General features: G+C 40.7%; 1 protein-coding gene across 1 annotated transcript in view; it reads right to left on the bottom strand.

The window, feature by feature from the left end:
- Positions 1-435: 435 nt before the first annotated feature.
- Positions 436-26,838, bottom strand: part of CDHR1 (cadherin related family member 1) — a 49,682-nt gene continuing 23,279 nt past the window's right edge. The window contains 11 exon segments of the mRNA XM_072627963.1: positions 436-3,426; positions 6,162-6,416; positions 8,654-8,882; positions 13,609-13,676; positions 15,181-15,345; positions 16,419-16,571; positions 16,965-17,168; positions 19,341-19,441; positions 20,774-20,852; positions 22,389-22,532; positions 25,538-25,654. Coding sequence (XP_072484064.1) covers positions 2,890-3,426; positions 6,162-6,416; positions 8,654-8,882; positions 13,609-13,676; positions 15,181-15,345; positions 16,419-16,571; positions 16,965-17,168; positions 19,341-19,441; positions 20,774-20,852; positions 22,389-22,532; positions 25,538-25,654 — 2,052 coding nt within the window. The 3' untranslated portion in view covers positions 436-2,889.

Here is a 26,838-nt window from a genome sequence, read left to right on the forward strand (position 1 = left end):
ACAAAAGTTATTCTCAGATATTATCTGTGACAAGTTCATAAATCGTAGTAATGATACATTGAATTTCTGTAGTGCTATAAGGCTTACAAAGCACTTTAAATATATTTTTTCATTTCATCCTCATAACAACCTTGTAGAGTAGACTTCATTATTATCCCCTTAAAGATGAAGAAACCGGGGTTGAAAGATTTGCCCAGGGTCATAGAGCTAATAAATGTTAGTTCCTTCTGACTCTAAGTCAATAATCTACCCACTATACTGCCAGGCTGCCTAGGAAGACATACAATTTTCAACAATTTTTCACCTCCTTCTTTTGTTTCTCTTTGCTTATTAAACTTCAGGCATTTTCTTTTATTGCCTCATTGTCTTCTGAGACAGAGGATGAGTGAAAGAATGATGGTAGAGGTTAGATGCTACATATGGTAAAAACATGGCTTTAGTTTAAAGGGCTTTATTCATAATTACAAAAAATGAAATACAATACAACTGGTAGGAATGATAATGTTCAATATAAATAAGTCCCCAAGCATTCATGGTATAGAACAAAACTACCCCATCCTAATATTTGTTGGACTTTCACCCTATCCTTCTGGTTGGCTTCATTTGATTTGTTGACCTTTCCTCTGTTCCCAAATTGTTAGCTATAATTCTTGACCTTAAATAATGGCAGAGCCATGCATTTGAAGAAAAACCCAATATGGAGCCTAGGGATCATGTGACATATCTGGGCTTCAGGTTGTTTATGGAACACATTGTATGAACACATTTGCCCAAAGAAAAGTTATGTGTAAGTCAAATTTTAAAAATTTCAAATCATCTGAAATGGAGTAGGTGCTTACTCAAAGTAAGCGAGCAATTGTCCTCCATTTCTCTTTTTATGTATTCCTGGCTTTCTTTAGAGTGGACTTGCTGAAAACAGGTCCCATCTATATAGGATATACTTACCCTCCTTCCTGATCTCTTAGGGAAGGATTGTCAAACCCTTAAAATATATGCCCAAGTGGAGTTTTATATATAATGTTGTGGAAAAAGTCAAGATGCAAGAGATCTGAATTTTTATGTTGGATCTGCCATTAACTAATCTTATGTGACTCAGAATAGTCATTTCATATCTCTAGGCCTCAATTTCCTCACAAATAGAATAAAGCTATTGAGCTAGATGACTTGTAAGGTCCATTCGGCCTCCAATATTCTTTGATTCTATGAATACAGCCATCTGAAAGCAACGGAGGAAGAATGTCTAATAGGACTATTTTGTCGCTTGATTTCTTATTTCTAAAATTTCTGCTGCTTCCCTGGCTGTTCCCTTGTATAACACTGACATAAGTGACAGGCTGAGCAGCAGGGTTGTTGTATAAAAGTGAACTTATTGAGAAAAAAAAATTGACTTCACATAAACATTGTGACTGCAGCTCTCATGAGAGGCAAGAGACACCTAATACTTTGTGGGACAACTTATGTCTTATTAGTAATGATTGTTCTCATTTCTATGATACTTTCAGGTTTACAAAGCACTTTCCTCACAACAACCCTATGAAATAGGTAATGCAAGGTGTATTCCTATTTTACAGATGAGAAAACTGAGGTTCAGAGGAAAACTACCTTGCTTAGGGTAACATAGCTAGTAACAGACCCAGGGTTCAAAGACAGGCCTTTTAAATCTCAGACCACTAGTTTTGTCACCTTATATTTGCAGAACGCCTTGTGGCTTTCAAAGCACGTTCCCATTCATTTGTAACTCACTCGATCCTCACAATTCTGTGAGTTAGGCTGGGCAGAAATTACTGACCTCTTTTACTAAGTTCATTGAAACACAAGCTGTTAAGTGATTTGCCCAGGGTCACATGGCAGAATCAAGAACATTCATCAGAATTTTAGCAGAATCAGGACTAGAACCCAGGTCACCTAAAGGCTTAGTCCAATGTTGTTTCTACTACACCTTGCTACCTCTTTACAAGCTACCACCCCAGGACAGTTCCATGGAGAGAGGAAATGCTTGGAATACTTGTGGGATGAATTTGAACTTGGGCAACATTTGTAGTTCCTGGACCATCCCCAGGGATTAACATGCCATTCCCCTAGTAGGCTTGGACATTTAAGTATCTGCTTCCACCAACGGGAAAATTCAGTTGATGTTTTCTCTGTTCCAAACCCTGAAGGTACAGAGAATGAAAGCATAATCTCTCAATCTATCACCTTAAAGACCCAGACAACATACTTCCCCCTTCTCCTTTAACTGTATGGTTTACTGAACATTTTCAGCTCACTTTTGACCTCCCTTTGTGTCTATTTTCCTAACAACTTTCAAAAGATTTTGTTTGAAGTTGCTTTACTTGGGTCAAGAATGAACACCATTACTATCTTCTCCACCTCCTCTTATCTATTTGGAGGCTAATTTGGTGATAACAGTCTTAGCTGGCATCACATTATAGATGTCTCCCCACATCTGGCAGGAATCCTGTTCATAAACTGGGCATCTTTTGGGTCAGGCTGCTCAGAATTAATGTCCAAATGAACTTATGTTTTTTCCAGGGATGGGAGTAAGAACAAGGAGACCTAGGAAGCCCCATTTGATGGCAACTTGAACACCAGTCAGCAAATGAACACTTTGTTTGCAGTGGGACATTTGGTAAAGTTTTAGGGGAGAGAAGTAAGTGCATATGGTCAGACTAAGATCTAGTGATTAGCACCTATATTCTAGGTCACTGAAGAAATGATTCCCACTGCAAAACGGAAAAGGAGATTGGCAGAGAATCCATGCAAATGAGCAGTAAATACTTGTACAAAAAAGTGAGTGACTGTACCATCTGAATTGCTTTCAACTGATTCTAAGTTGTCAGGGACAAGGATAGTGGGGTGACAGGCCTGAGAGTGGTCACAGTATATTTCTCAGACATAAGGCTTGTTATCTGCAGCCTTCTTTTCAAACTTCTTCTTGAGCTCAGAAACGAGGGCTGACTGGACAGGTCTGTCCAAGGCCTTTTGCTTCATCAGCTTACTAGTATGCTTGGGAGTCAGTGAGCCTGAGACTGTGGGCACTGTCCACTCTGTGGTACTGATCTTGGGGATAGCGATGGGTGGAGGAGGAAGGGCTGGTGCAGTGGGAGGTGGAGTAAGCATCAGGTTGTTGTTGTGGTTCTTATTGGGTAGTTCATCTTTGACGGCAAACTTGTCTCCTGCATGAGATCTCTTGAATTTGAGCCACTCTGCCCTGACAGAGCGGGATGGTGGGCTTGGCCTCTTTCGGATCACCCGTCGGACTGGTAAAATCTTGTTGGATTTCTTGTTGCGCCAGAACATGGCAGAGGAGATGAAGACGGTCATGATCACCATGATGGCGATGACTCCAGCCAGAACACCTATGGCTTTCATGGGGTTGTCTTTAGTTTGCATCAGAAACGCAGCCATGGGCCCTCTATTCAGGGTCTGTCAAGGAGTATAAATAGAGCACAGTATACAGAAGGTTACCTCCACCTAAGGAAGCTGTAGCAGTTTCACTTGCCTAGATTCTTGACAATGGCAGAGAGAGTCAGACGGGATGGATATACACACATTTATATACATGCTATGGATAGTTCAAATATTATTTCCACTTTAGAAATAAAGAAGCTGAAACTTAGAGATGTAAAATGATTTCATTACCATTACATAGCCAGGAACTGAGCCCAGGCTTCCTGGTTCCAAATCAAAGATTTCTTTCCATAAAACTCTACTGCTTATCTGCTTATAGGGATATGAACAGGACCTGTGATTTGTCTGCTAGAAGGAAGTGACAAGTGTGAAACTCCTATCTCAAGGCAGTCTTAGAGAGACAGTTAGAGAATTGAGAGGTCAGGTGACTTGTTCAGGGTCACACACCAGTATGGATTAGAAATGGGACTTGAATCCAAGTTATTCAGGCTTTGATGCTGGCTCTCTATCCTCTAAATCTCATTTCCCCTCTTTCTTTATGTGAGTATATTGTTATTTACCTTTGTACATATGTGTTCTATTTCTCCTCTTATGCTATTTGATCCTAGAAGGCAGAGACTATCTCTTGAGCACAGTTGCTTTCCCAGTGCCTAACACTGTGCTCATGCACAGTAAAAGCTCAATAAATGATGACTGTTGAGAAGCAAGCACTTTGATCTTTGCTGGAGCCATTCAGTTAGCTTGTGCTGAAATAAAAAAATTTCACTAACTCCAGCACCCTGTTCAGACCACAGCAAAGAAATCAGAACATGATTTAGGATTGTATGTTAAGCTTTGCCTTAGGCTGAAGGCATGGTTAGACACATTAATAACGAACTCTGCCCTTAATGAAATGAACTTTCCCATTCATGAAAAGAAATTCTTAATTTCTTTTCATTAAGAGAAAAGAAAGAGCTTTGGCTTAGTTTTGAATTAACTTGGAAATACATGAAGAAACAATCCAGTTGTAGCTGGATAGACAGAGTACTAGAAACCAATCTTTCTTTAAGGGAAGCTAATAATTGCTGACATTTAAATGGAGCTTTACAGCCTAAAGCAAGTTATCTCTATGTATCTCTATACCACACACATATACATATATACACATATGTGCACATGTAGGATGTGTATATGTGTATACATATATGCACACATATATATGTGTATGTGTTTGTATAATACACAGCATAGTGTAGTGGATGGAACCCAGTCTCACAGCCAAGAAAACTGGAGTTTAAGGTCTGCTTCTGACACTGTGAGTCTGAGCAAGTCATTGAATGTCTTACTCTCTGGGCAACTCACCAAGACTAGAGATGGCAGAGAAAATAGCCAGCATGAACTGGCACAAGGATTTTCCTTGCCTGGGAGTTCCTTATATCATTGAACTCAAAGATTCAGTTTCCATCCTTTAATTGTACTTCATCATGAATTCTACTCTTTGGATGCTTCCATTTCCTCCTATTTCATCACCTCTGTTTTGGTTTCCTTTCCATCCCTACCCAGTTCTGACCCTTGGTCAGCCATTTTGGTGATGTTTTCTTTACCCTTGACCAACTTGCTCTTTTGTTCTTCTATCTTTCTAATCTCAAAACCTGGTTAATATTCACCATGTGTTTTGAAGATCATAGGATTTAGAGCTGGCAGGGATTTTAGAATCTAGTCCTTGTCTAGTCATTTTTCAGTTGTATCAACTCTTTATAACCCCATTTAGGATTTTCTTGGAAAGATACTGGAGGTTTGCCATTTCCTTCTCTAGCTCATTTTATAGATGAGGAAAGTGGGGCAAACAAGTTTAAGTGACTTGCCCAAGGTCACATAGCTAGTTAGTGTCTGAGGACAGATTTCCTGACACCAGGCCTGGTAATTTAACCACAGAGCCATTTAGTTGCCCTTTTAGAATCTATTACAATTCTCTATTTTATAGGTGAAGAAACTGAGGCCAGGAGTCTTGCCCAGGTTAGTGAGTAGCAGTAGAGATGGTGAGATTCAAACTCAGGTCCTCAGAAATCAAATGTCATATGACATGACACATTTGAGTATCACAACAACCTTATGGAGAAGGTAGTACAAATACTAATATCCATATTTTATAGGCAAAGGAACTGAAATTCATAGAACACCAATAACTTAGTCATAGTCAAAAAGCTAGTAAGGGGTAGAATCAGGTCTAGAGTACAGCCCTTTTTTCTCTAAACCTGGAGTTCTTCTCCCTTGTATTACACTGCCTCCATCCACTTGGGGTTCAGGCAGGAGTCTTGTAACTTCTGTAATGTAAGATCTGATTTAGGATTCTAAAGACTGGTTTTTGGGTTCAAGATGGGCTACAGGAAATGGGATGGGATGTAGCACTGAAATTCCCTTGTTTTCCCTTTTGTAGATAAAACCAGACTCTAGAGAGAAGGGCACTGGCTTGGGGGGTGGAATATGAGTTTGATTTCCACAAGGAGCAAACTATAAACATCACTTGTATATAGTATGCTAATGACAAAAGAATACGTGGCTTGCTCAACTGCCCACAGGGAGGAGGGCCATAAAAAGGGAGGTCTGGGCAATTGTTTAGATTTGGGAATGAGGATGGAGGCAGGCTTATACCCACTGGATATCAGAATTGGAGGCCTGTACTTCACCACACATCTATGAGTGAGATGGTTTTGAGTTTCCCTTCTACTCCCCAGTCATCTTTCTTGCTCCTTTTGGCCTGCCCATCTTACCTCATCCAGGATGTCAATCTTTAGCACAGCTGTGGTGCTGAAGGATGGGGAGCCCCGGTCCTTGGCCTGCACCAGCACAGACCAGACGCAGTCTCTGTTTTTGGTGATGTTGTGGATGATGTCCAGTGAGTGAACAAAGGCTTTCAACCTGATCTCCCCCGTGCTTTCATTGATGTCAAACACATTGGCAGGTTCTGCCTGCATGATGGAATAGTCTACGATGTTGTTTGGCTCCTCTGCATCGTGATCTGTAGCCTGCACATGAGGAAAGATGGAATCAGATTTTGGGAACTCAAATATTCTCTAAGCAATGCTCCTGTAAGGGGGCCAGATGAAACACAAATGATGGACTTCTTTGGTCTGTGGAAGGTAGAGGAGCACAGAGTAAGCACTCAACAGGGCTGGATTTACATGTTAATGGTTTACGTTTTGCAATTTAAGAGATTCTAGGGAGATCATCTCTCCATGAATAAAGACTTGCTGTTTATTAATTTTTTTCATTAAAAAAAGTGGCATGTAATTCCATCAATTAGAGATTCCTTAGAGTCAACATGAAGTTAACCCTGGAAGGATAAAGGGTAATTATGATTTAGTATAAATGAGTATAGTCAGATTGATTTCTCCCTAATAGCTGGGTGAGAACAGCTGCACTGCGGAACTGAAAATATTTTGCATCATGGAGTGCTTTAGAGAGAGGGGAGGCTTGGATGAGTGACTACAGTGAAGGGCTTTGGACAGTGTGTAGGCATTGAATACCTGGTAATGGGAATGAGAGAGCTAGGAAGCAGAAAAAAAAGCAAGGGAACAGAAAGGAAAATGGGAGAGAGGTTCAAAGACTTCTTCATTTCACCTATTTCTCATTTCTTCCAAGGGCAGGTCCTGGTGTTTAAAAAGTAGTTTTTTACTTATGTGGGGAAGGCAGTTTGTGTTATAATTCCTATGGAGGACATAGCCTTTGAGTGATTTCATGTCTTAGATGACAGTGTATATGTGTGTATTTGCATGAGTACATGTGTGTTTGTGTGTGTGTGTATGTGTGGAATCTAGCAACGGTTTTTGCTTTCATGACAGTAATCACTCTCTACTCAAGTGCTCTTTATTTATTTTTGTAATCAAAATGAATTAAAATTGTTTTTTTTTGGAGGATCTAGAGAGAACCTCATGTCTTGGATCATTCTACTAAAATACAAAGTAATTACCTATAAGGCTGTGATTATTTATAAATGACAAAATAGGGGTGTTGACAGAGAAGTAAGCTTTTTAGTTCCAAAGTTGGCATGTTAGAAATGACAAAATTTCCTTTTCGTTATAGACGTCTTTGAATGCAATTGAAGAGCTTAAGAAGTCCCTCAAAGTATGATGGATCTGACAGTCTGAGTTTGTTTTTCCCCAATAGATGACATGTCCTAGTTGTTAGTCTGTCAACTCTTATTCTATAGAATCAGCTGAGACCCCAGGGGAATTTCACGAAAGCTTTTGGACGTAGAGAAGCCAAGCAAATGTAGAGGACTGGATTTGAGACAATGTGGCATAGTAGAAATAGCATTGGACTGAGTGTCCAGCAGCTCAGGTTCTAGTTTACCTCTACCATTAACTTGCTATATGACCTTGAGCAAGTCATGTTTTAGTTTTCTCAGGTGTAAGACACAAGCATTAGATTATGGAAAGCAATTTGTCATTTGTGCCCCCAACTGAACTGTGCATAACCTTGACCCATCTATAGCACTCCTAAGTCTATATACCAGAGAGAGCAAAGAAGGAGGATAAGGCTCCATATGACCACAAATATTTATAGCAGCTCTTTTTATAGTAGTCCTGAATTGTAAACTAAGTAGGTGCCTACTGATTTAGGAATGGCTAAAATTATGATATGGGAGTATAATGGATTATTATTTCTGTCATAAGATATGACAAAATGTACAGTTTTATAGGAAATGGGAATTCTTCTATGAACCAGTGATGTAGTGTGAAGTGACAAGAAGTAGGAGAATAATTTACACAATAACAACATTAAAGAGAAAAACAACTTTGAAAGACTATAGAACTGATCGATGCAATCATGAATCATGAGTGCAGAGTATTAAAGCTGAATCATGCCACCCACTTCCTGCCAGAGAAGTGATGGACTTAAATGCAGGATGAGACATACATTTCTGGATGTGACCAAAGTGGGAATTTTTTTTGCTGGACGATGCATATTTATTGTGATAGTTTACTTTAAAAAAAATTGTTCAGTTGAAGGGAGGTACAATGAAGAAGAAAGACAATAAATGCTTATATATATACATATATATATGTATATATATTTCAGAAGCCAATAAAGAAGATATGTAAAGATTGGAATAGCTGGTCTTCTAGGTGCCCTTTAATTTTTAATAATCTGATTTTATGATTTTCTTATTTCCCCTGTTGAAAATGGTTTGCATGGCATAGTCTGTTCAGAGCATTTAGGGAATGATAGTGTCCCCTAAAAGGCCAACTTAGCAACCCACCTCAATTTTTACTGGGGTTCCTAGGACCATTGTCTTCTCCTGAATGTTTTCATCAAACTCTGGCGAGTGGTCATTGACATCAAGTACTGTGACGAACACTTCAGCAATGCTGTATTTGCCCTCTGTGTCTTCTGCCTTCACATAGAAGTTGTACTTGGAGGTGACTTCAGCATCCAGGGCAGCCCAAGGCTGAGTATAGATGATTCCTGTAGATGGGTGGATCAGGAATCTGGAAAGGTCAGATGACACATATAGATTCATATAGATCAGGAACCAACAAGGCAAGAAATTGACATATAGATCAGTCCAATCTTCTCAGATAGTCAACGCACATTCTTCTCAAGCTTCTCCAGGGGGACAGAGCGGTTGAAACATTAATGTTTCTTGAAATACAAGGAACTAAGACAACACCAAAAGACTCATGATGGAAAATGTTATTCTTATCCAGAGAAAGAACTATGGCATCTGAATGCAGATTGAAGCATACTTTTCGCTCTTTTTTCATTTGTTTTGTTTTAGATTGTACATCTTTCTTGGCGTAGGGGAGGTAGGGGGCAAAAATTTAAACCTCCAAATCTTATGGAAGTGAATGTTTTAAACTAAAAATTAATTAAAAAAGAAACATTAATATTTCCCTTTCTGTTGGAATATGATTCTCTGTGTTAGCAAGTTGTTTAACGCCCCCCAGACTTGAATTCTCTAGATCATCAGCCAGGTAAGCTTCACAAACAACTTCTTACCCATGGGAAAACTAATGGAGCCTGTCAATCCATTGGTTAATCAATAAGTGGTTTTAATACTTGACTGTGTTCCAGGTACTGTGCTAAAATGCCAGGGATACAAAGGAAAGCAAAACAAGGTCTTTGCTTAAATGAGCTCCTATTCTAATGGGCAAAATGATATGCAAATAACTACGCATATATACGATATATACAATGTAATTTGGGTCTCTAGTTCTCCTTTAATGGAGAGGAGGTTAGTTTGAAAAATTATCAGGAAGGTACAGGCTGTAATAGACCTTAAACAATATCACACTCATTTTCTTAATGCGCTTGTGTCACTTAAAAAAGTGTGTGTGTGTGTGTTTGTGTAATAGAACCTTATGAGGCATCTTGGGACAGTAGAAAGAGAACAGTTTCAGAATCACAAAACGCATGTTCATGTTTTGCTTCTGATTCCAGGCTGTGTGACCCTAGGTAAATCATTTGACCTGTCAGTGTCTCAGGCAAGTCCCTAAGATTTTATACTGCAGTTCCTGCTTCAGTTAAGTGCCCAATAAGTACTCATTGACTGCCTTATTGAGTGTTACAGAGCAGGTGCCCATCTGTATGGGCAGAAGGGATTTTCTCATTGGAAGTCTCCCAGATCCATGAAATTCCAGGTTGGAGGAAAAAAAACCAACAACCTTCCATTAAGAGAAGTACAATAGATTCACTGGACTCCACCTAGCCCAGGCCATATCTATAATACTACAATCAGTCCTGGGATTCAAATTTTTGATGGAGCATCATTGGTAAATGAGTATACCCAAAAGAAGGTGATCAGAATTGATGGAGGGAAAACCATGACATGACAAATGGGCAAGGGCACTGGGGATATTTAGCCTGGCAAGGAGAAGACTTACAGGGATGTGATGACTTCAAGTATCTAAAAACAAACAAACAACCCAGTCTTGTGCAAAAGGTATCTGCTCCAGAGAGGAGAATTAGGACAATGGAAGGAAGTTACAGGGAGGTAGATTTTGCCTCAGGATGAGTGAGTACTAATAAATTCAGAGCAGTGGTAGAGGTTTTCTTACAAAGTGTTGTGTTCTCTGGCTCTGAAAGTGTTCAAGACAAGGTGGTATGATTACAGCTGTGTGGTTTTAGGTTACAAGCTCTCTGGTTTTCTTTCCCTGTCAAATCAGGGAGACAGTAGTTAAAGCCTCTTTCAGCTTTAAAATTCTATGGCTGTGCTGTAAAAAGATGCTGAATCAATGACCCTGCTAGATCATAGGATTTAGAACTGGAAGTCATTTTAGAGAGCATATAATTTATGCTTTTCATTTTACATAGGAAGAAACTGAGACCCTGAGAGGGTGATTGTCTTATTTGCCCAAGGTCACATAGCTAGTAAGGACAGAGCTGTAATTCAAACCTAGGTTTTCTAACTTCAAATCTAGGCTATACGGTCCCTGTCCTCTGGAGGGGTATCAGGCTCTGAGTCCCTGTATACAGACAGAAGATCAATTGCTACCTCACAGGTGCTCAAGGGTCTTCTAGACAACTAAGACAGTCAGTGAATTAGGCTTAATTCTTCTGGAGAGAGCTGGGAAGGACCTGTCAGTGCCTCCATCATGGCAGCATCTGACCTATTGGATTTGTATTTAACCCTGGTCCTGACCTTGACCTGCTTCTTGCCTTCTCTGTTTCTGGACTTTTTTTTTCAATTTAGGGAATCTTGTATCCTAATTCTCTTCCTTATAGATTCCATGGTTCTTGGGAAGTTACTTATTAGTCACTTATTAGCTGTGTGAGCTTTCTCCTTTCAGAATATTATTTTCTCATCTATAAAATGAAAGGATTAGATTAGATAATCTTTAATGTCCTTTCTGGATCTAAGTACCATTAGCCTATGGTAAGAGGTCTGGTTGACTAGCCCATCAAGTCCTCTGCTCCGTGCCTTTCCCCTTTGTCTGGGTAATGAATCAGATAAAAACTCTCAATAGGAGTCAAAAGGCCCTCTGAGAACTGCATCCCCACTGTTCCCCCTTTCCTCTACATCCCAGGCTTGTTTGGGATGTGACATCTTGACTTCAGAGGTCTTTCATTCATTCTTTCAGCAAAGATTATTTAAGTGCCTAGTTTGTACAGATTGCTAGACACTGGGCAAGATACAAAAATAAGCAAAGTCTGGCGTCTGACCTCAAGGATAAAGAAGGAAATAAGTATTTATTAAGGGCCTACTGTGTGCCAAATACTGTGTTGAGCACCTTTTAATATTGTCTCATTTGGTCTTCCTAACAATCCTGGTAGGTAGGTGCTGTTATTACTCCCATTTTACTGTTGAGGAAACTGAGGTAGGCATTAAACAACTTGCCCAAAGTTTCACAGCTAGTAAGTGTCTGAGGCTGGATTTAATTCAAGTCTTCCTGACCCCAGGACTGGCACTCAGTCCACTGTGCCACCTATCTGAGAAGAGCCATCTACGTCATCCCTCTGAGAGAAAGATATATCTTGCTCCTGTTTTTATGATTCCCTGGAGGAGAATATTCCTTTGCCTTTCCAGGAAGGTGCTCCTTCTGCTAACCTAAACCTCAGGTACTACCACCACGTCAGCTTCTTTTCTCCTGTTCTTTTGTTGTTGTTCAGTTGTTTCAGCTGTGTCCTACTCTTCATGACCCCATGGGGGTTTTCTTGGCAAAGATACTGGAGTGGCTTGCCTGAGGTCACACAGCTAGTAAATATACCAGTGGCCAACTCTGTAATGGTAATAGTTGTACAGTTATACAGTACAACTATTATCCCCATTTTACAGATGGGGAAACTGAGACTGAGCAAAGTTAAATGACTTGCCTAGGGTCACACAGTCAGTAAGTGTCTGAGGCTGGATTTAAACTTGGATCTTCTTGACTCCAAGTTCAGCACTCTATCCCCTGTGCCACCTAGCTGCCTCAAATGCTCCTCATTTCTCATACCATAGCCCTTGGTGACTATTCAGGATTTTCCTTTGAGAAGGACTCATGGCACAGGGCTGAATGGGAGGAGTCTTTATCTCTGTTTTCCTCATATGAGAGCAGCCACCCATATAAAATAAATGCACTAAATAGTAGCAAAGCAACAGCAGGATATGGTGTGAATGAGGAGGGTGGATTCATAATCCAGGCAAAGGGTCCCATCTTTTTAAATGGTACTGTGGGCTTAGCCATTGACTGCTGGACAGGGGCAACCAAATGTCTGAGATAGTCTTTCCTTCATTCTGTTTGCAAAGTGGATAGAGCACTGGGCCTGGAGTCAGGAAAAACTGACTTTAAACTCAACCTCAGACACTTATTAGCTATGTGACCTAAGGCAAGTCATTTAACCCCTGTCTGCCTCAGTTTCCCTAAGTGTAAATAGGAGATAATAATAGCACTTACTTCCCAGGATTGTTGGAAGGATCAAATGAGATAATATTTGTGAAGTTCTTAGCATAGCTCCCGTAATGCTTATTTAAAATGCTTGCTTCCTTCTTGTCCCAAGCTCGAGAATATAGGAAATTCTAATCAGGCACTGCCAGACTTCTCTTGGAAGCCCAAGAATTTATTTATATTTAGAAATGAAGCACTTTTAGAAGGGTAGAAGCCAGAATAAATTGTTTAGGCAGCAGATGTTTAATTATATGGTTTGTTAAGCTTTTGGTTTCTGTCTGACTGCTCTCCCTGCTTTTAATTGCTGTGTGAGAGGAGGAAGCAACTCCTGGTCTGTCTTCACAGAAAGGTTTTTGAAGCACAAGGAAGACAGTTTCTGCTTTCCCATATATCTGGAAGTCTTATCAAGACTGGTCTCTAGAGAGTTCTTCTAGTTTTGGAAAAAAGGTTTAGATCTGGGGGTCAGAGGCTATGGATTCAGGTCTCATTACACTCACTATTTTACTAGTCATGGGTAGAGAACTTCTTTCTGGGTCTCAGTTTTTAAATCTATAAAATGGGAATAATATTATTTGTACTATTCATCTCACAGGATTGCGAGGAGAACATGTCCTAAATTATAAACCCTGAATTGTAATGTAAATATAATTGATCATCCTTCTTTTCTTCTACATACCTCTCTACTCTCTCCCACCCTGTGTTCCTTTCCTTTCCAACTCCTCACAGCTTATGCCAGGTCACTAACCCTTCCTATACCAGCTCCCCCACTTGCTTCCATCACGGTGATGCCACAAGACACTGAGATAAATCTTCTGGATTGTGTGTCCAGGTCTGCAGTGATACTTACAGCTCTGCTCCTGTCCCATAAATTGAGTATTTGACTTCACCCCATAGTCCCGAGTCTGGATCCATTGCCTAGAAAAGTGAGTTAGAGAGAGTTCAGACTCATAGAAATGCCAGATTTGAGATAAAGAAGAGTCATCTAGCTCAAGCTTTGCCCAGAATTCTTTCATTCATTCCCATTATACCAGTCCTGATAAGTGGCCATTGGATGTCAGTAGACACCAAGATCTTTTCTTTTTCTTTCTTCCTTCCTTCCTTTCTATTTCTTTCTTTCTTTCACTTTCTCTCCCTTCCTTCCTTTCTCTTTCCTTCTTTCCTTCTTTCTTTCTTTCCTTCTTTCTTTCTTTCTTTCTTTCTTTCTTTCTTTCTTTCTTTCTTTCTCTTTCTTTCTTTCTTTCTTTCTTTCTTTCTTTCTTTCCTTCCTTTCTTCCTTCCTTCCTTCCTTCCTCCCTTCCTTCCTTCCTTCCTTCCTTCCTTCCTTCCTTCCTTCCTTCCTTCCTTCCTTCCTTCCTTCCTTCTTTCTTTCTTTCTTTCTTTCTTTCTTTCTTTCTTTCTTTCTTTCTTTCTTTCTTTCTTTCTTTCTTCCTTCCTTCCTTTGTTTTTGTGTCACACCCATAGTAAACCTCTCCATAGAAATGTTAACGTCTTAGCTTTTTCACACTTGCTACTTGGACATCCTCTCCACTGCCTTGCAAGAAGATTTTGGAATCTCTTCATATGGTGAAATTGACCTGACACCAGTGGTTTTCCTCCCCAAAGATCTCAGATATCAGTGAGACCAGTAGACTTAGGATCTGAGCAGAATAAAAAGCAGGCTGGGAGAAAGGAAGATATGATCTCCTCCATTGGGGACCTGTCTGTGGCTTTGGATTCAATTCCAGGATCTCTTGATCCCACAAGAAGGATAATTTTATAATGCTCCCTTACCCCCATCCCCATTTTTCCCACCATGACATTTAGAAAGGCAAACTTCACTGATAGGAAGAATAAGGGGAAAAATCTGGGCAGAAAACCTTCAGAGTTTCTCTCGACTCTCTATCTTGAGTTATCTATCACCTGTTAGTCAGAGCCCTTCTAGAGTTTTGAGGCAGATCCCTCAAGACTTCGTTTTTCTTTAAGCTAAAGGACAGTGCCTGGACTAGCTGAGGGAAGAAAAGATGCTGACAAATATACAAGGCTACAACTAGGAAGCCAGGAAAAGGAGGAAACACATGGCTCTCCACATAGGGGCTGATGGTGGCTGTGAAGATATTTCCTCTTCACATTTCCTAACTCAAGCATCCTTTGCTTTCCTTTTGTGACACCTGCAAGTCTTAGCAGGAAATAGCTATGAGAAAGCCTCCAGTAGTTATACCTCAGCACAATATCTTCTAAAGCCCCAACGCAGTTTCTTAGATGCAGTCTTGGATGGAGAAGCCAAGCTCCTGAGAAACACTGAATCCCAGACCCTTCCCACTTTATCGCCTCCCCACTCTTGAAGACAAATTCTTCATCTCTGCCATCAATTTACTACAAGAATCTCAACTTTCTGCTCCCTTCATGCTCTAGTTTCCTCAGGTTTATCAACCCAACTCACTGTGACAGCCACCACATTAGACCCTCCTGGAGAATTCTCTGGGATCCGAGCGATGTAGTAGTCAGAGGAAAACTTAGGGACATTGTCATTGGTGTCCAGGAGGTGGATCACGATGTCGGCTGTAGAGCTGAATTTCTCGGGAGTGTTCACTTCCACAGCCAGAAGCTGGCAAGGGAAGAGGAGGGAAGTTGGGGGGCATTCAGGCAATGCTACCAAATGACAAACACCTCCTGGGAAGGAAGCTTGAGGCAGGCATAGAACCAACTTGGCCTTGATGCTGCCGAGGCAGAGAGCCCCTGGATACACTTTGTATAAGGGTCGATAACCTAAGGCATGTAAACATAAGATGGCATGGTAGATGACTCTAAGTAACAGTCAGACCAGCTCTAGGCAAATCAGGAAGTTGGAGAGGCTTATCTATTTTGCCTTTCTACCTCTGTTAATAGCATCCATTTCTTTCCCTAGGGGTCCTGACCCTTCCTAGGTGATTCTTTAATATTGCGTTCTAGCAGTCTTTGCTGGACAAACTGGCTATTTAATTGCTGCTATGGGGCTGACATTGAAGCATTAGCTGATAACACCCAAAGGTCACCTTGCCCCCATCCTGCTGCTTTTCCCCTCCTATCATTTTGCTTCCCGGGTAACCTAAAGTCCGAGGGAGCATTCTATCTCGGAGTTACGGGGTTTAGGGCCAGAAGGGACCCTTCTAGTTCAACTCCCTTGTTTCACAAATCTGGAAACAAAGGCCAAACATAGTGAAGTGATTTTCTTGTTGTTTTCACAGTTAGTAAGCAGTGGAGTCTGGATTTGAACTCAGGTTCTCTGATTCCTTCACACAGCAGGAAGATTTCTGAAACAGAGCAATACTTACTGGGTAACAGAGGAAGAATTTTAGCAGTAGTTACCATGACTCTGTTTCCCTTTTTCTGAAGGGAGTTGCTACATGTCATCCCCTTGGAAGGAAATGAAGAAATGACATTTCAGCTGTGACATGTTGCCAGCCCTTGAGCGCATAAAAAGGATAGATGAGGAGACTCAGGAGAGATGTGGATCACGGGGCACTTGTCTAGCTCTGGACAAATCAGGCAGGAATGGGGCATCAGGACTCAGTGAATGAGACCTGCTATGTTGTACTGAGAAAAGAAAGGAAGGGCTGTCCCTCAGCCTGACTCTTTCCTTCTTGATTGACCAAGTTCCCTCTAGCTCCAATGGCCAGGACCTGGAAACTTTCATGGTACCTTGAAGGTTAACAACTTGAACTTCTCAAAGTCAATGGCAGCTGAGTTTTCCACGATGATAGTGACCTGTGCTTCATTCAAGACGGTCTGGGGAACTACCCGAAAGATGCCTCCAGCCCCTACAAGCCTCAGGTTGAACTTGGCATTTGCTCCCTGGAAAAGAAAGATAGAAAAGGAAAGGTAGTATGAGCAAGAGGACAGAGGGTAGGAGTGAAAGTTGGGGAGAGGGGATGAATACAACAAAAACTATGAACTTATTGGCTCCTCAACTTGTTTTTAAAGACTACATTTCATACATTTCTTTGAATATCAGCTCTGGAGGGGACCTTAGTGGCAATATAGATGAACCACATCATTTTAAGGATGTGGAAACTGAGGCTTAGTGTTTAGTAGGAATACTTAGTTAACATAGAAAGAAATTGGATGGCCCAGCTTCCCCCCTCTGTATACCACCTCAAACCTCTCCTCCCCTCACATAGGTAGTGGCCACCTAGGATTCCCCCACAGCCACACATTTCTCCCAGAGGACAGAGTGCTCTGACCTACCTGATCAGAGTCATTGACTGTGATCTTGAGGCCCCGAAGAATCTCTCCCTCAGATGGATGCTCGTACATTGTCAGCTCAAACATATTTTGGAGTCCATTCTCCCCATAGAACGTTGGAGGATGATTGTTGAGGTCAACTACCCTGATGGTCACAGTAGTTGAAGCCTGAGCTGCCAAGGTCCCTCTGGAACTGACCTCTGACACCTATATGAGGGAATATTGGGGGTTCAGGGCTACAGAGCTAGGTCTAGTTCACTACAGACCTTCAACTTGCATACACACATACACACTCACACGCATAAACAAATAAAAATACATATGCTTCATCTTCACATTCCATCCAGTCATCTAGCTTTCCACCTTCTGCTGCTTTTCTCTCCCTCCATGCCAGGCCGGGGCCTCTGGACCCAAACTTCTGCATTTTGGATCTCCAGAATCTATTGTCTCAGTACCTGAAGAAGTTAAATCGCTCAGAACTTTCTCTGTTTGACCAAGCCTAGTTGATGGGTAACTAAGGGTTATATAAACTAGCCCAATTAGCCCACTATGGCTAGTGCACTGGCCCCACTGGAGCTAGGTGACCCCAGACATCAGATTGTGCTTCATCTCACATGCCATCCAGCTGTCTAGCCATCTGTTTCCCAGCTCTTATGACTTCCTCTCCTACCTTGCTCTAATTAAATCAATAGTATAGTAGCATTACTTCTGGAAAGGATGTGGTATTTGACTGCCCTAAATACCAACTCATCATCCCTGTGACTTAGTAGACCCAAACTCCCTTTCCTAGTCACCACTTTCCTATATATGTTGGCTTCTTCTATTAAACCACAGTTTCCTTGAGGACAAATACTGTCACTCCTCTTAATTGTATCCTTAGGGCTTAGCAAAGTATCTAACACACAGTAAGAACTTAATATATATTATTCATATGTTTGGAATGAATTACTCCAGATCTCTGGATATGCAGTCACCCACAAACACCGGGATAGAGTTTGTGGTAGTGGAGACAGTTCTAAATTTGTAGTCAGAAGACTTGAGTGTGAGTTCTGACTCTGCCTAGCTGTTTGACCTTGGGAAAATCACTTATATCTATGATATTATCAGCCACACAAATGCTTCTCTCCCAATAACCCTCCTCCTATCCCCAAATACACAAACATACATGCAGAGTTCTCTGATTGGTTTTATATACAGGCAGAGTAGACACTGGTATATATATGATTTTTAATAAAACCCAGAAAACCCATCTCCCCCTCAAAAAACCCCAACAAAAATTCTTGCCCACATAACTAACTAATATCAGAAATTCTAGGCTATAATAGGAATTTAAATATCTCTCTTTTAGTTCTTTCCATTCCCATGGTAAAACACAGATCTCCTCTGGAAGGGTAATAGTTTGGGTTTCATCAGTCATTTACATCTCAGGGAACAAGATTCTTTCTTGATAGCAGATATTAATATCAAAGGTTGGGGGGATTTAAGGGGAAAGATTTTAGGGAGCTTCTGGGAAACAGGGATATGAAGGCACAGAGGTAAGTCCATGTATGTTGGATTGCTGCCCCCAAAGCCAGGCTATTGAGAGGGGGCCAGACATTCTGGTAGTCATGGGAACCCTGTAATATTATACTAGGTAGGCAACACATAAGGACGGGACTCCCTGCGGCTGTTCCCCACCCATTCCTGTAAAAGGTGTGTCCCTCCCAGATCCCTGAACAAAGGTTGGTGCTTGGCAGAATTATGACCCTAGTTAAACTTGCCTTCAGTGCCCCCAAGAGACCCTTCCTTGTGCCCTCTCTTCCTTTCTGGTTTCCCCCCAAGGGTCCAGTTCCCTTCGGTTTTCCCAGTCCCTCCTGATTAAGGGGAAAGTCAACTGTTAGTGGTCTAATGGAAAGAGCCTTTTCTCTGCTGGTTTCTAGCTGGGGTAGAGGTTAACATGTAAATGGAGACAAGGTTGAATAGCCGTGTAAACAGTAGAAAAATGACTTCCTTCTCTCTCAGTCTCAATTTTCTTATCTGTACAAGGAGTATAAATTCTGCCTCTTCACAGTTTTGTTATGACCTCTTTAGCAAAGACTATATAAATAGGAGCCATTATTAAACATATTTGCTTTGGAGAATTAGATACTTAATATTATCCCCCAAATCAACAGCACCCAAAGGAAAGAATCTCTAGCGGTAGAATTTCATGTATTTGCGATAGGTTGGAGGAATGTTCTATGCTCCCCAAGGTAGACAAATAATGAATCATTCCACCTTTCTACAAAGTCAACCCTTCTTCAAGTTCCTTATGGTCATCAGAACCTGTACTCTGGCCCATAAACAGAAATTCAAATTAAGTGAGCAATAGGTGTGTAGAGAGCCTCTTTCAGTTCTTACCTGTACTCTCAGCTCATACACCTCTTTCTTGAGCTGGCTGGGGGACACTGTGACAGAGATGCTTCCTGTGGTTTCATTGATCCTGAAGGCTTCATCACTCCCTGTTTCAAAACAAGATGAACTACAGTTCCTATAGGGCCACAAGGGGAAGCAGATGCTAGAACAATAAACTCAAGTACTCTCATCAGGATGGGACTCCATGGTCCCATACCTACAGGCTCATCTCCTGTAGGCTTAAGGTTTTATAACATGACAATGCCTATACTTGTGTGCATGGCTCAGATTTATAATACTTACTATAGATCTTTAGCATCTTTTGCTTTATGAGGCTGCTTGTAGATTAAAAAAACCCCAACCCCAAAACCAACCAAACAAACCTAGATAAAAGCCCCCAGACATAAGGGTGAAGGTAGAAATCATGGTGTTCAGGGTATCTATATTATCATCATCTTCTTCCTTGTGAGGAAAATGTGTGTGTATGAAAAGAGCATATGTGATTGTGTATATGTGTGTGTGTGTGTGTGTGTTGTATGTATGTATGGGAGTGTTGATTGTGATACTCTGCAGTCAGCTGGCTGCCTTGGAGTAACTCTCCACATCATTTTTGCTATTTATGAGGAATGGCCTCCAAATAGACCAAACTTTCTGTGGAACCCATGAACAGGTTCCATTTCTGTGGAACACCTTGCAGCAGGAGAACTTTGGGAATTCAAAGTTAGAATCTATCAACCGATTTTTTTTAACCCTTGGGGTCGGTGCTCAGTAGTTTGATTCTAACTGTCCGACTGGTGTTTATAGTCTGGGTGACTGACTTCCTTCTTGAGCTATTGCTTATCACTGGTAGTTTTTATGTTCCTGACTCTTGGCCTGATCCTGGATAAAGGCCTAGATGAGAAGTGGATGGTATGTGATTGGGGGTGGGGAAGAGGGAATATAATTTATGTGTTTGTGTGAGTATAGGGAGAAGAATTTGGGGACACAAGTTTTGTGTGTGTGTGTGTAAGGTTCATGTGCTATGTATGAAAGTATGAGTGTTACAATGTCAGTATAAGAGGAATCTTTGGGTGTGTATATGGGTATATGTGCCTACTTGTGAACATAGACTAGAATGTAAGCTATTCAAAGGCAGGGACCAATTTTTGCCTTTGTATCCCCAGCCCTTAGTACAGAGCCTGTCATATAATAAGCACTCAATAAATGCTTGTTGATTATGAAGTAGCCTTTTGTTATTTTTATATAGGATTGAGAATAAAAATATTTGGAAATAAATATTTTGAGTAGTTTTATGCTTCATAGAATAGTGTGGTCTTTGTCCTTATCATCTTGTATATCAGTTCTATAAATGGAAAAGTGGGACCCAAAGAGTTTATGAATCAAAGGTAGGAAGACCAGTTAGCCAGGGATCCTTTCTTCAAACATCCACCAGAGCTCACCATTCACAAGGCTGTAGAGGACCATGTTAGGGTTACCCCGATCCCCATCTACGGCAACCACTGTCAGGATCTCTGAACCCTGGAAGAAAATAGACAGCAGCTACATGATGAAAAGACAGGAGAGATTCCTGAATTCCACAATACACATTAGCCCTGAACAGGCATTTCCAGAGCATTCCTATTTAAGAGAAGAAAAAGCCTGATCACTTGTTCTTGGTCATAGTCAATATGCATGGAATATTGACTTTTATCTTGCTCACCACTTACCATAAAATTCTTTTCTGTCATTGCAACAATGGAATAATCTTTGACTCCTCTTACTCATTCATTGTCATAGAATTGTAGAATCTCAGTTTGATAGGAACTCATGTTCCCTTCTGACCTTAACCTGAAGCATGGATTTCTTTACAAAATTCCTAAAAAGTCCATCCTCTTATTGAATAGCTCCTGGACCAGGACATTTCTGAAGTAGAACATTACAGTTTGAGGCAACTCTAATTGTTACAGAGATTTCTTTATATTGAACCAAAATCAGCTTCTTTGTAACTTTCACTCTTTGACCTGCTTCTGCATTCTGAGTCCGATCAGTCTAATCATCCAAAAATCATCTAGCCCTTCTGCATGAAAGGTTCTGCATGGAAACCCTTCAATTATTCCTAGGTTTTTCTCTAGGCTAAATATATTCAATTTCTTTCTCTTTCTTTTCTCCGATCCATTTCCTTTCCTTTCCTTTCCTTTCCTTTCCTTTCCTTTCCTTTCCTTTCCTTTCCTTTCCTTTCCTTTCCTTTCCTTTCCTTTCCTTTCCTTTCCTTTCCTTTCCTTTCCTTTCCTTTCCTTTCCTTTCCTTTCCTTTCCTTTCCTTTCCTTTCCTTTCCTTTCCTTTCCTTTCCTCTCCTCTCCTCTCCTCTCCTCTCCTCTCCTCTCCTCTCCTCTCCTCTCCTCTCCTCTCCTCTCCTCCCCTCCCCTCCCCTCCCCTCCCCTCCCCTCCCCTCCCCTCCCCTCCCCTCCCCTCCCCTCCCCTCCCCTCCCCTCTCCTCTCCTTTCTTTTCCTTTTTCTTTTCCTTTCCTTTTCTTTCTTTCCCTTCCCTTTTTCTTTTCCTTCCATTCCTTCCTCCTATTCATTTTTTTTCTCTTTAAGAACTATTTACCATTCATTGTTTTTTGCACTAAACAGGATCTTGGGAGGATGAGGAATAAAATAGAGTTTGTTGGAATAATCATAGAATTATAGAATTAGAAAGTACTATATAGCGAATCTAACTCAGCACCCTCATTTCATGAAATAAGATGCTAAGCTCAGAGAAAGTGACTTAACTAGGGTTAATTGTTATTACCCACATAACTGAGTAATAGCAAACCAAGACTAGTACTCACGTCTTCAGACACCCAATCCTGTGCCCTATTCACAGAATCAAACCAACATCCAGGAAGATTATAAGAATAGGATGCAGTTTGGCCACAATACAGTAGAGGGTATAGTTATTCAAAAGATATGATGAGTGTCTTAACTGCCTATATGAGTGGCCAAAGAGGCTTAAAAGAGAAATAAAGACAAACCTGGATTTGTTACCCATTTTACCTGTCAGGTATCCCTTCTAAAGATAGTCTTACTCACCGGACGGGAATCCTCATAGACATAGCCATAATATGGTGTGCCAACAAAGATGGGGCCTGTGTCCTGGGCATCATCCACATTGATGGTGATAGTAGTAGTGGCTGAGAACATTACATAATCTCCTCGGAGCTTCCCTCCACCATCCTGAAGGAAGAGACAAGAATTGAAATTGTTCCAGACTCAAGCAGACTTAATATTTTTGTTAGGCAGCTGATTTCCACCATGAGACAATTAGCAAAGAAAGAAAGAAAGAAAGAATGAAAGAAAAAGCATCATGGTACATAGTTAAGCATTTAATTGTGTGATATAGCCTATAAATGCTGAGAAATCGGGAGAGTGGGGCAGATATTAGCAAGAGCTGGAGCAGCCAGAGGAGACTTCATGGAGGTGGTATAAGTTGGGTCTTGAGGAACGGCAGGGCTTTGTTTAGTTGAGGAGGGTGTGGAAAGAAAATATGCATTAGTGAAAGCATATGGATAAGTTAGAATCCAGTAATTCAGTGATCAGTAATCTTCAATGTGTGTAACCCTCTGTCAGCAACATTATCTCATATATACCTGTCATACTAGACATCTTCTAGAATAGTTTTTTCCCTTCTGATTCTAAGTGTATCATTTTAGCCCTTGGATGGGCTGCCCCTTTTATCCTTTGCTTCTGCTCCATAACTGACTGACATCTGTTTTTTAGTCAGTACATTTCTTGGAAGATATCCCTTACGTCACTTCTTAAGAATAAGGCAGAGGTGGTAGCATGTTGCACCCTCCCTATGTACACTAATACCTGTGTCTTAGTTATTTGGGTCCTCTATGATTTGGATTCTTTGGAGATTATGGTGTTACCTCATTCACAACCAAACTTAATCCCCAAGAGAATATTGACATTAAACAGGTAGCGTCAAGGAGGAATATGTGGAGTATGTGATGGGTAAGAAAGAGGAAAGGGCAAGAGACACAATGTGATACCATAGAAAAAGTACTGGGTTTGGAGTCAAAGGACCTGGGTTCAAATCTCACCCCTGGTGCTTACAATTTATGTAACCTTAAGAAAGTCACTCGACTTTCCTGGACTTGTTTTCACACCTGTAAAAAGAGGGAATTGGACAAGACAACAACTCTAAAGTTCCTTGGAGGCTCCAAATCAATGACCCAACTGGAGCCTTACTACAAAGATGTATAAATACATTGCAGAGTCCTCCCTCCACCAACGCAGATCACAACTCTTCTATGACTTAGCAGACAGTCTTCAAGGATAATTGTGGCTGAAGCTTTCATCCCATTTAGCCAACCTGGTGATGAACCACTCTGTCTTAGCTATACTGGTTGTACAACGAATGACAGGCATACAATACCTCCTCAGGTCCCAACTTGGCAGAAACTTCAAGAACTTGCAGTCTGAAAGCAGACCCTTCCAGAGCGTAAGAGATACAGTCTGGTATGGAGTCTGGAGTCAGAGGACCTGAGTTTAAATTCTGCCTCTGATGCTCATTACTTATGTGAGTTCAGGCAAGTCCACTTAACTTCTCTGAGTCTCTGTCCAGTTACTGTTTTGTAAAACAAAAGGCTCATTCCAAAGGCCTTCAAGATCTCCTCCTGCTCTGTGATTCCAGGACCAGTGACTGACAGGCTCTCTTTATATGGGAGAAAAAGCAGCTAATAGTCTTTTAAACATTATTTTCAATATTATTACATCGGTAAATATTAACAACCACTATCATTTCCATATACAAAGAAAAATGGAAAAAAGTGTTATACATAAAACTATGATTGTTTAGTTTTTTAAAAATGTACATAATAAAACAAATATGATAGTTTCAGAATCGTCCAGCTTGTATCTCCTGAACTTCCTTCATTCTGTGTAAGGGTTTTTCCTGAGTATGATAACTGGGTATGTTGGAGGCTTATCTTTCTGGAAGAAATGTAGCTTTAAGTTAAAAGAGGGATAACTGAACCTACTCTTTCTATTAGAATAGAGGTGTTAAACTTGCTATTTTACAGTATTTCAGAATGGCCAGAAGGAGATTAAAATATAACTAGGAAATATTTAATGAAATAAATAAAAATAGAATAGAACATAGATAATGTTAACATGTAGTATTCTAAGTCACTTTATAGCCTGCAGGGATCCTTATGCATGATTTAGTAGCCTCTATTTCTATTTGAGTTTGATAACACTATCTTAGAGGAAGGAGTAACCCCTCAGCAGTTGAAGCTAGAAACTGGGAGAGAAACCCCATGACATTGTGGCCAGTAGAGCCACACCTAGCAGTGAGCTATGGGGCCAGTGGGGCATTGTCTAGCAACAAAGCCATGAAACCATCAGGGAGCTGTAACCTGCTTGGAAGAGACTGAACCAAGCCAGTGAGTCTGGAATAATACAGGTATTAACTGGCAAAAATGGTCTTTGATCAGTGTCCTCTATTTCTAAATCCATTGTCCTTTCTATTGACCTGTGCAGATGTGCCCACTCTTTCTACTGATGGCCTGTATATTTGTGAGAGTGTGCCCCAAGTTTATGGGGGAAACATTTTATTGCTAATTTCCTATATTATTTTGTTAAATGACTTTGCTTGTAAATTAACTGGGCTGAAGAGTTTATGACTTGCTAATGGTTATACAGGTGATATACAGATATACAGAGATAGGATTTGGCTCAGGTTCACTGACTCTCAATTTTAGCACTTATCTCTATATTATGCTTGTCTTAGATCTCCCCATCTTTGGTTTCAGCAAAGGGAACAGGAAAGATCAGAATATCTGGAGCTGGAAGGCATCTCAGAGGTCATTTTGTTCATTGTCCTCCTTTTACACACCAGAAAACTGGTCCCCAAAGAGGATAGATAAGTGACTTGGACAAGGTCATGAATGTAATTAGAGTCAGACTCCAGAGCCAATATGCATTCCACTATATCTCTCAATGAATTTCCTTTATTCTGAATGAGGAAAAAATATTTAGCTAAGAGAAGAGCTATAGTAGCTCCCTCAATCCATAATGTCCGTCCTTTAAAATCTTGATCTTTTTCCTCTCTTCCCATCCCAGGAAGAACCTGCCCCCTTTAAGACGCAGGTGTGCTTACCATTGACAGAGATTGCTCTGCCCTCTAGGTCCCCAGATCTGTCACCCCAGATTTCCAAAGAAAGTCCCAGTATTACCTTGGCCACGACAGTGATAAAATGAGTCCTTGATTTCTCGTAGTCCAGTTTGGCTCCAGCTCTAATGCGTAGCACTCCACTGTGCCGGTCTATTGCAAACTTGTTGGCATGGAGGTTCTGTAAGAAGGAATGGGCAGAGGGGAAGACTATAGTCTGAAGCTTAAACCATGTTCCTAGTTCCTAAGTCAACATCTTAGGGTCTCTCACCTCCCTTCCAGGAGGACCAGATAGAGCTAAAAGAAAGGACACTCAAACCTGCGAAGTCCCCATCATGTTTCCTCTTGGGAAGACATGTACATGTTGACCTCAGTGTGGATTGTTCAAGAAGAAATATGCTTGGGAACCAGCAGAAAGGGTGTTGGATTTAGAAAAAGATGACCCAGATCAAATACTATTTCTGCTAGTTAATACCTGTATGACCTTGGGCAAGTCATTTCACTTTTCAAGGCCTCTGTTTTCTCACTTCAAAAATGAAGGGATGGAGTAGACTCAGCAGCCTCTAAAATTCCTTCTAGCTTAAGCCTATGATCCTATGATCCTGGTATATAATGGGAGCTTAATAAATGCTTATTGATTGATCCTAATTTATAACTTCAGATACCTTCTTTATAAAATAAGAGTATGTTAGAACTAAAAGGGCCCTTTTATCTAGACAGTATGCTCTAAAGTACAATAGATGACATCACATTCCCCAGAGCCCATTTCCTCCTAGGGTAGGCAGGAACCATTAACTGTTATAGTTCCATCTCCTACATGCAGAATTCCCTGATCACTCCAGCCCAAAGTTCTTTTCTGTTTCTGAACTCCTATGGTACTTATCATCAACTGTCTATTTTTGCTTATTAACTTTTCTTATACATTGACTTTAACTCCCCAGCTTGATTTTTAGCTGTCTGAGGGTAGAGACCAAATAGAAACAGGGGTCATTAAATCAATACAAAGCTCCCATATTGAATAAGAAAACCACATATTAACATCTATATTTTATTGTATTTTTATTTATTTTATTAGATATCTTCCAATTCTATTTTAATCTGTTTTCTGGTTACTCAGGTAATGTAGAGCTTATGCAGTTTAGGCAGTGTCTGACACCTCTGATCTAGAAGATTGGTTCCAGTTCTTAATCTATAACTATAATCTATCTAGTTCTGTTTTACAGATGAGAAAATTTGGGTCAAGAGAAGTTGAGTAACTTGCGCAAGGTCACACAGGTAGCTACTAGTTTAACTGGGACTAATCTGTAGAACTGTAGCCACCTAGGGCTATGATACTCCACTTCTGGATGGACTTCTTTTCCTAGG

Source organism: Notamacropus eugenii, chromosome 1 (genome assembly GCF_028372415.1).
Source record: "Notamacropus eugenii isolate mMacEug1 chromosome 1, mMacEug1.pri_v2, whole genome shotgun sequence".
Lineage (NCBI taxonomy): Eukaryota > Metazoa > Chordata > Mammalia > Diprotodontia > Macropodidae > Notamacropus > Notamacropus eugenii.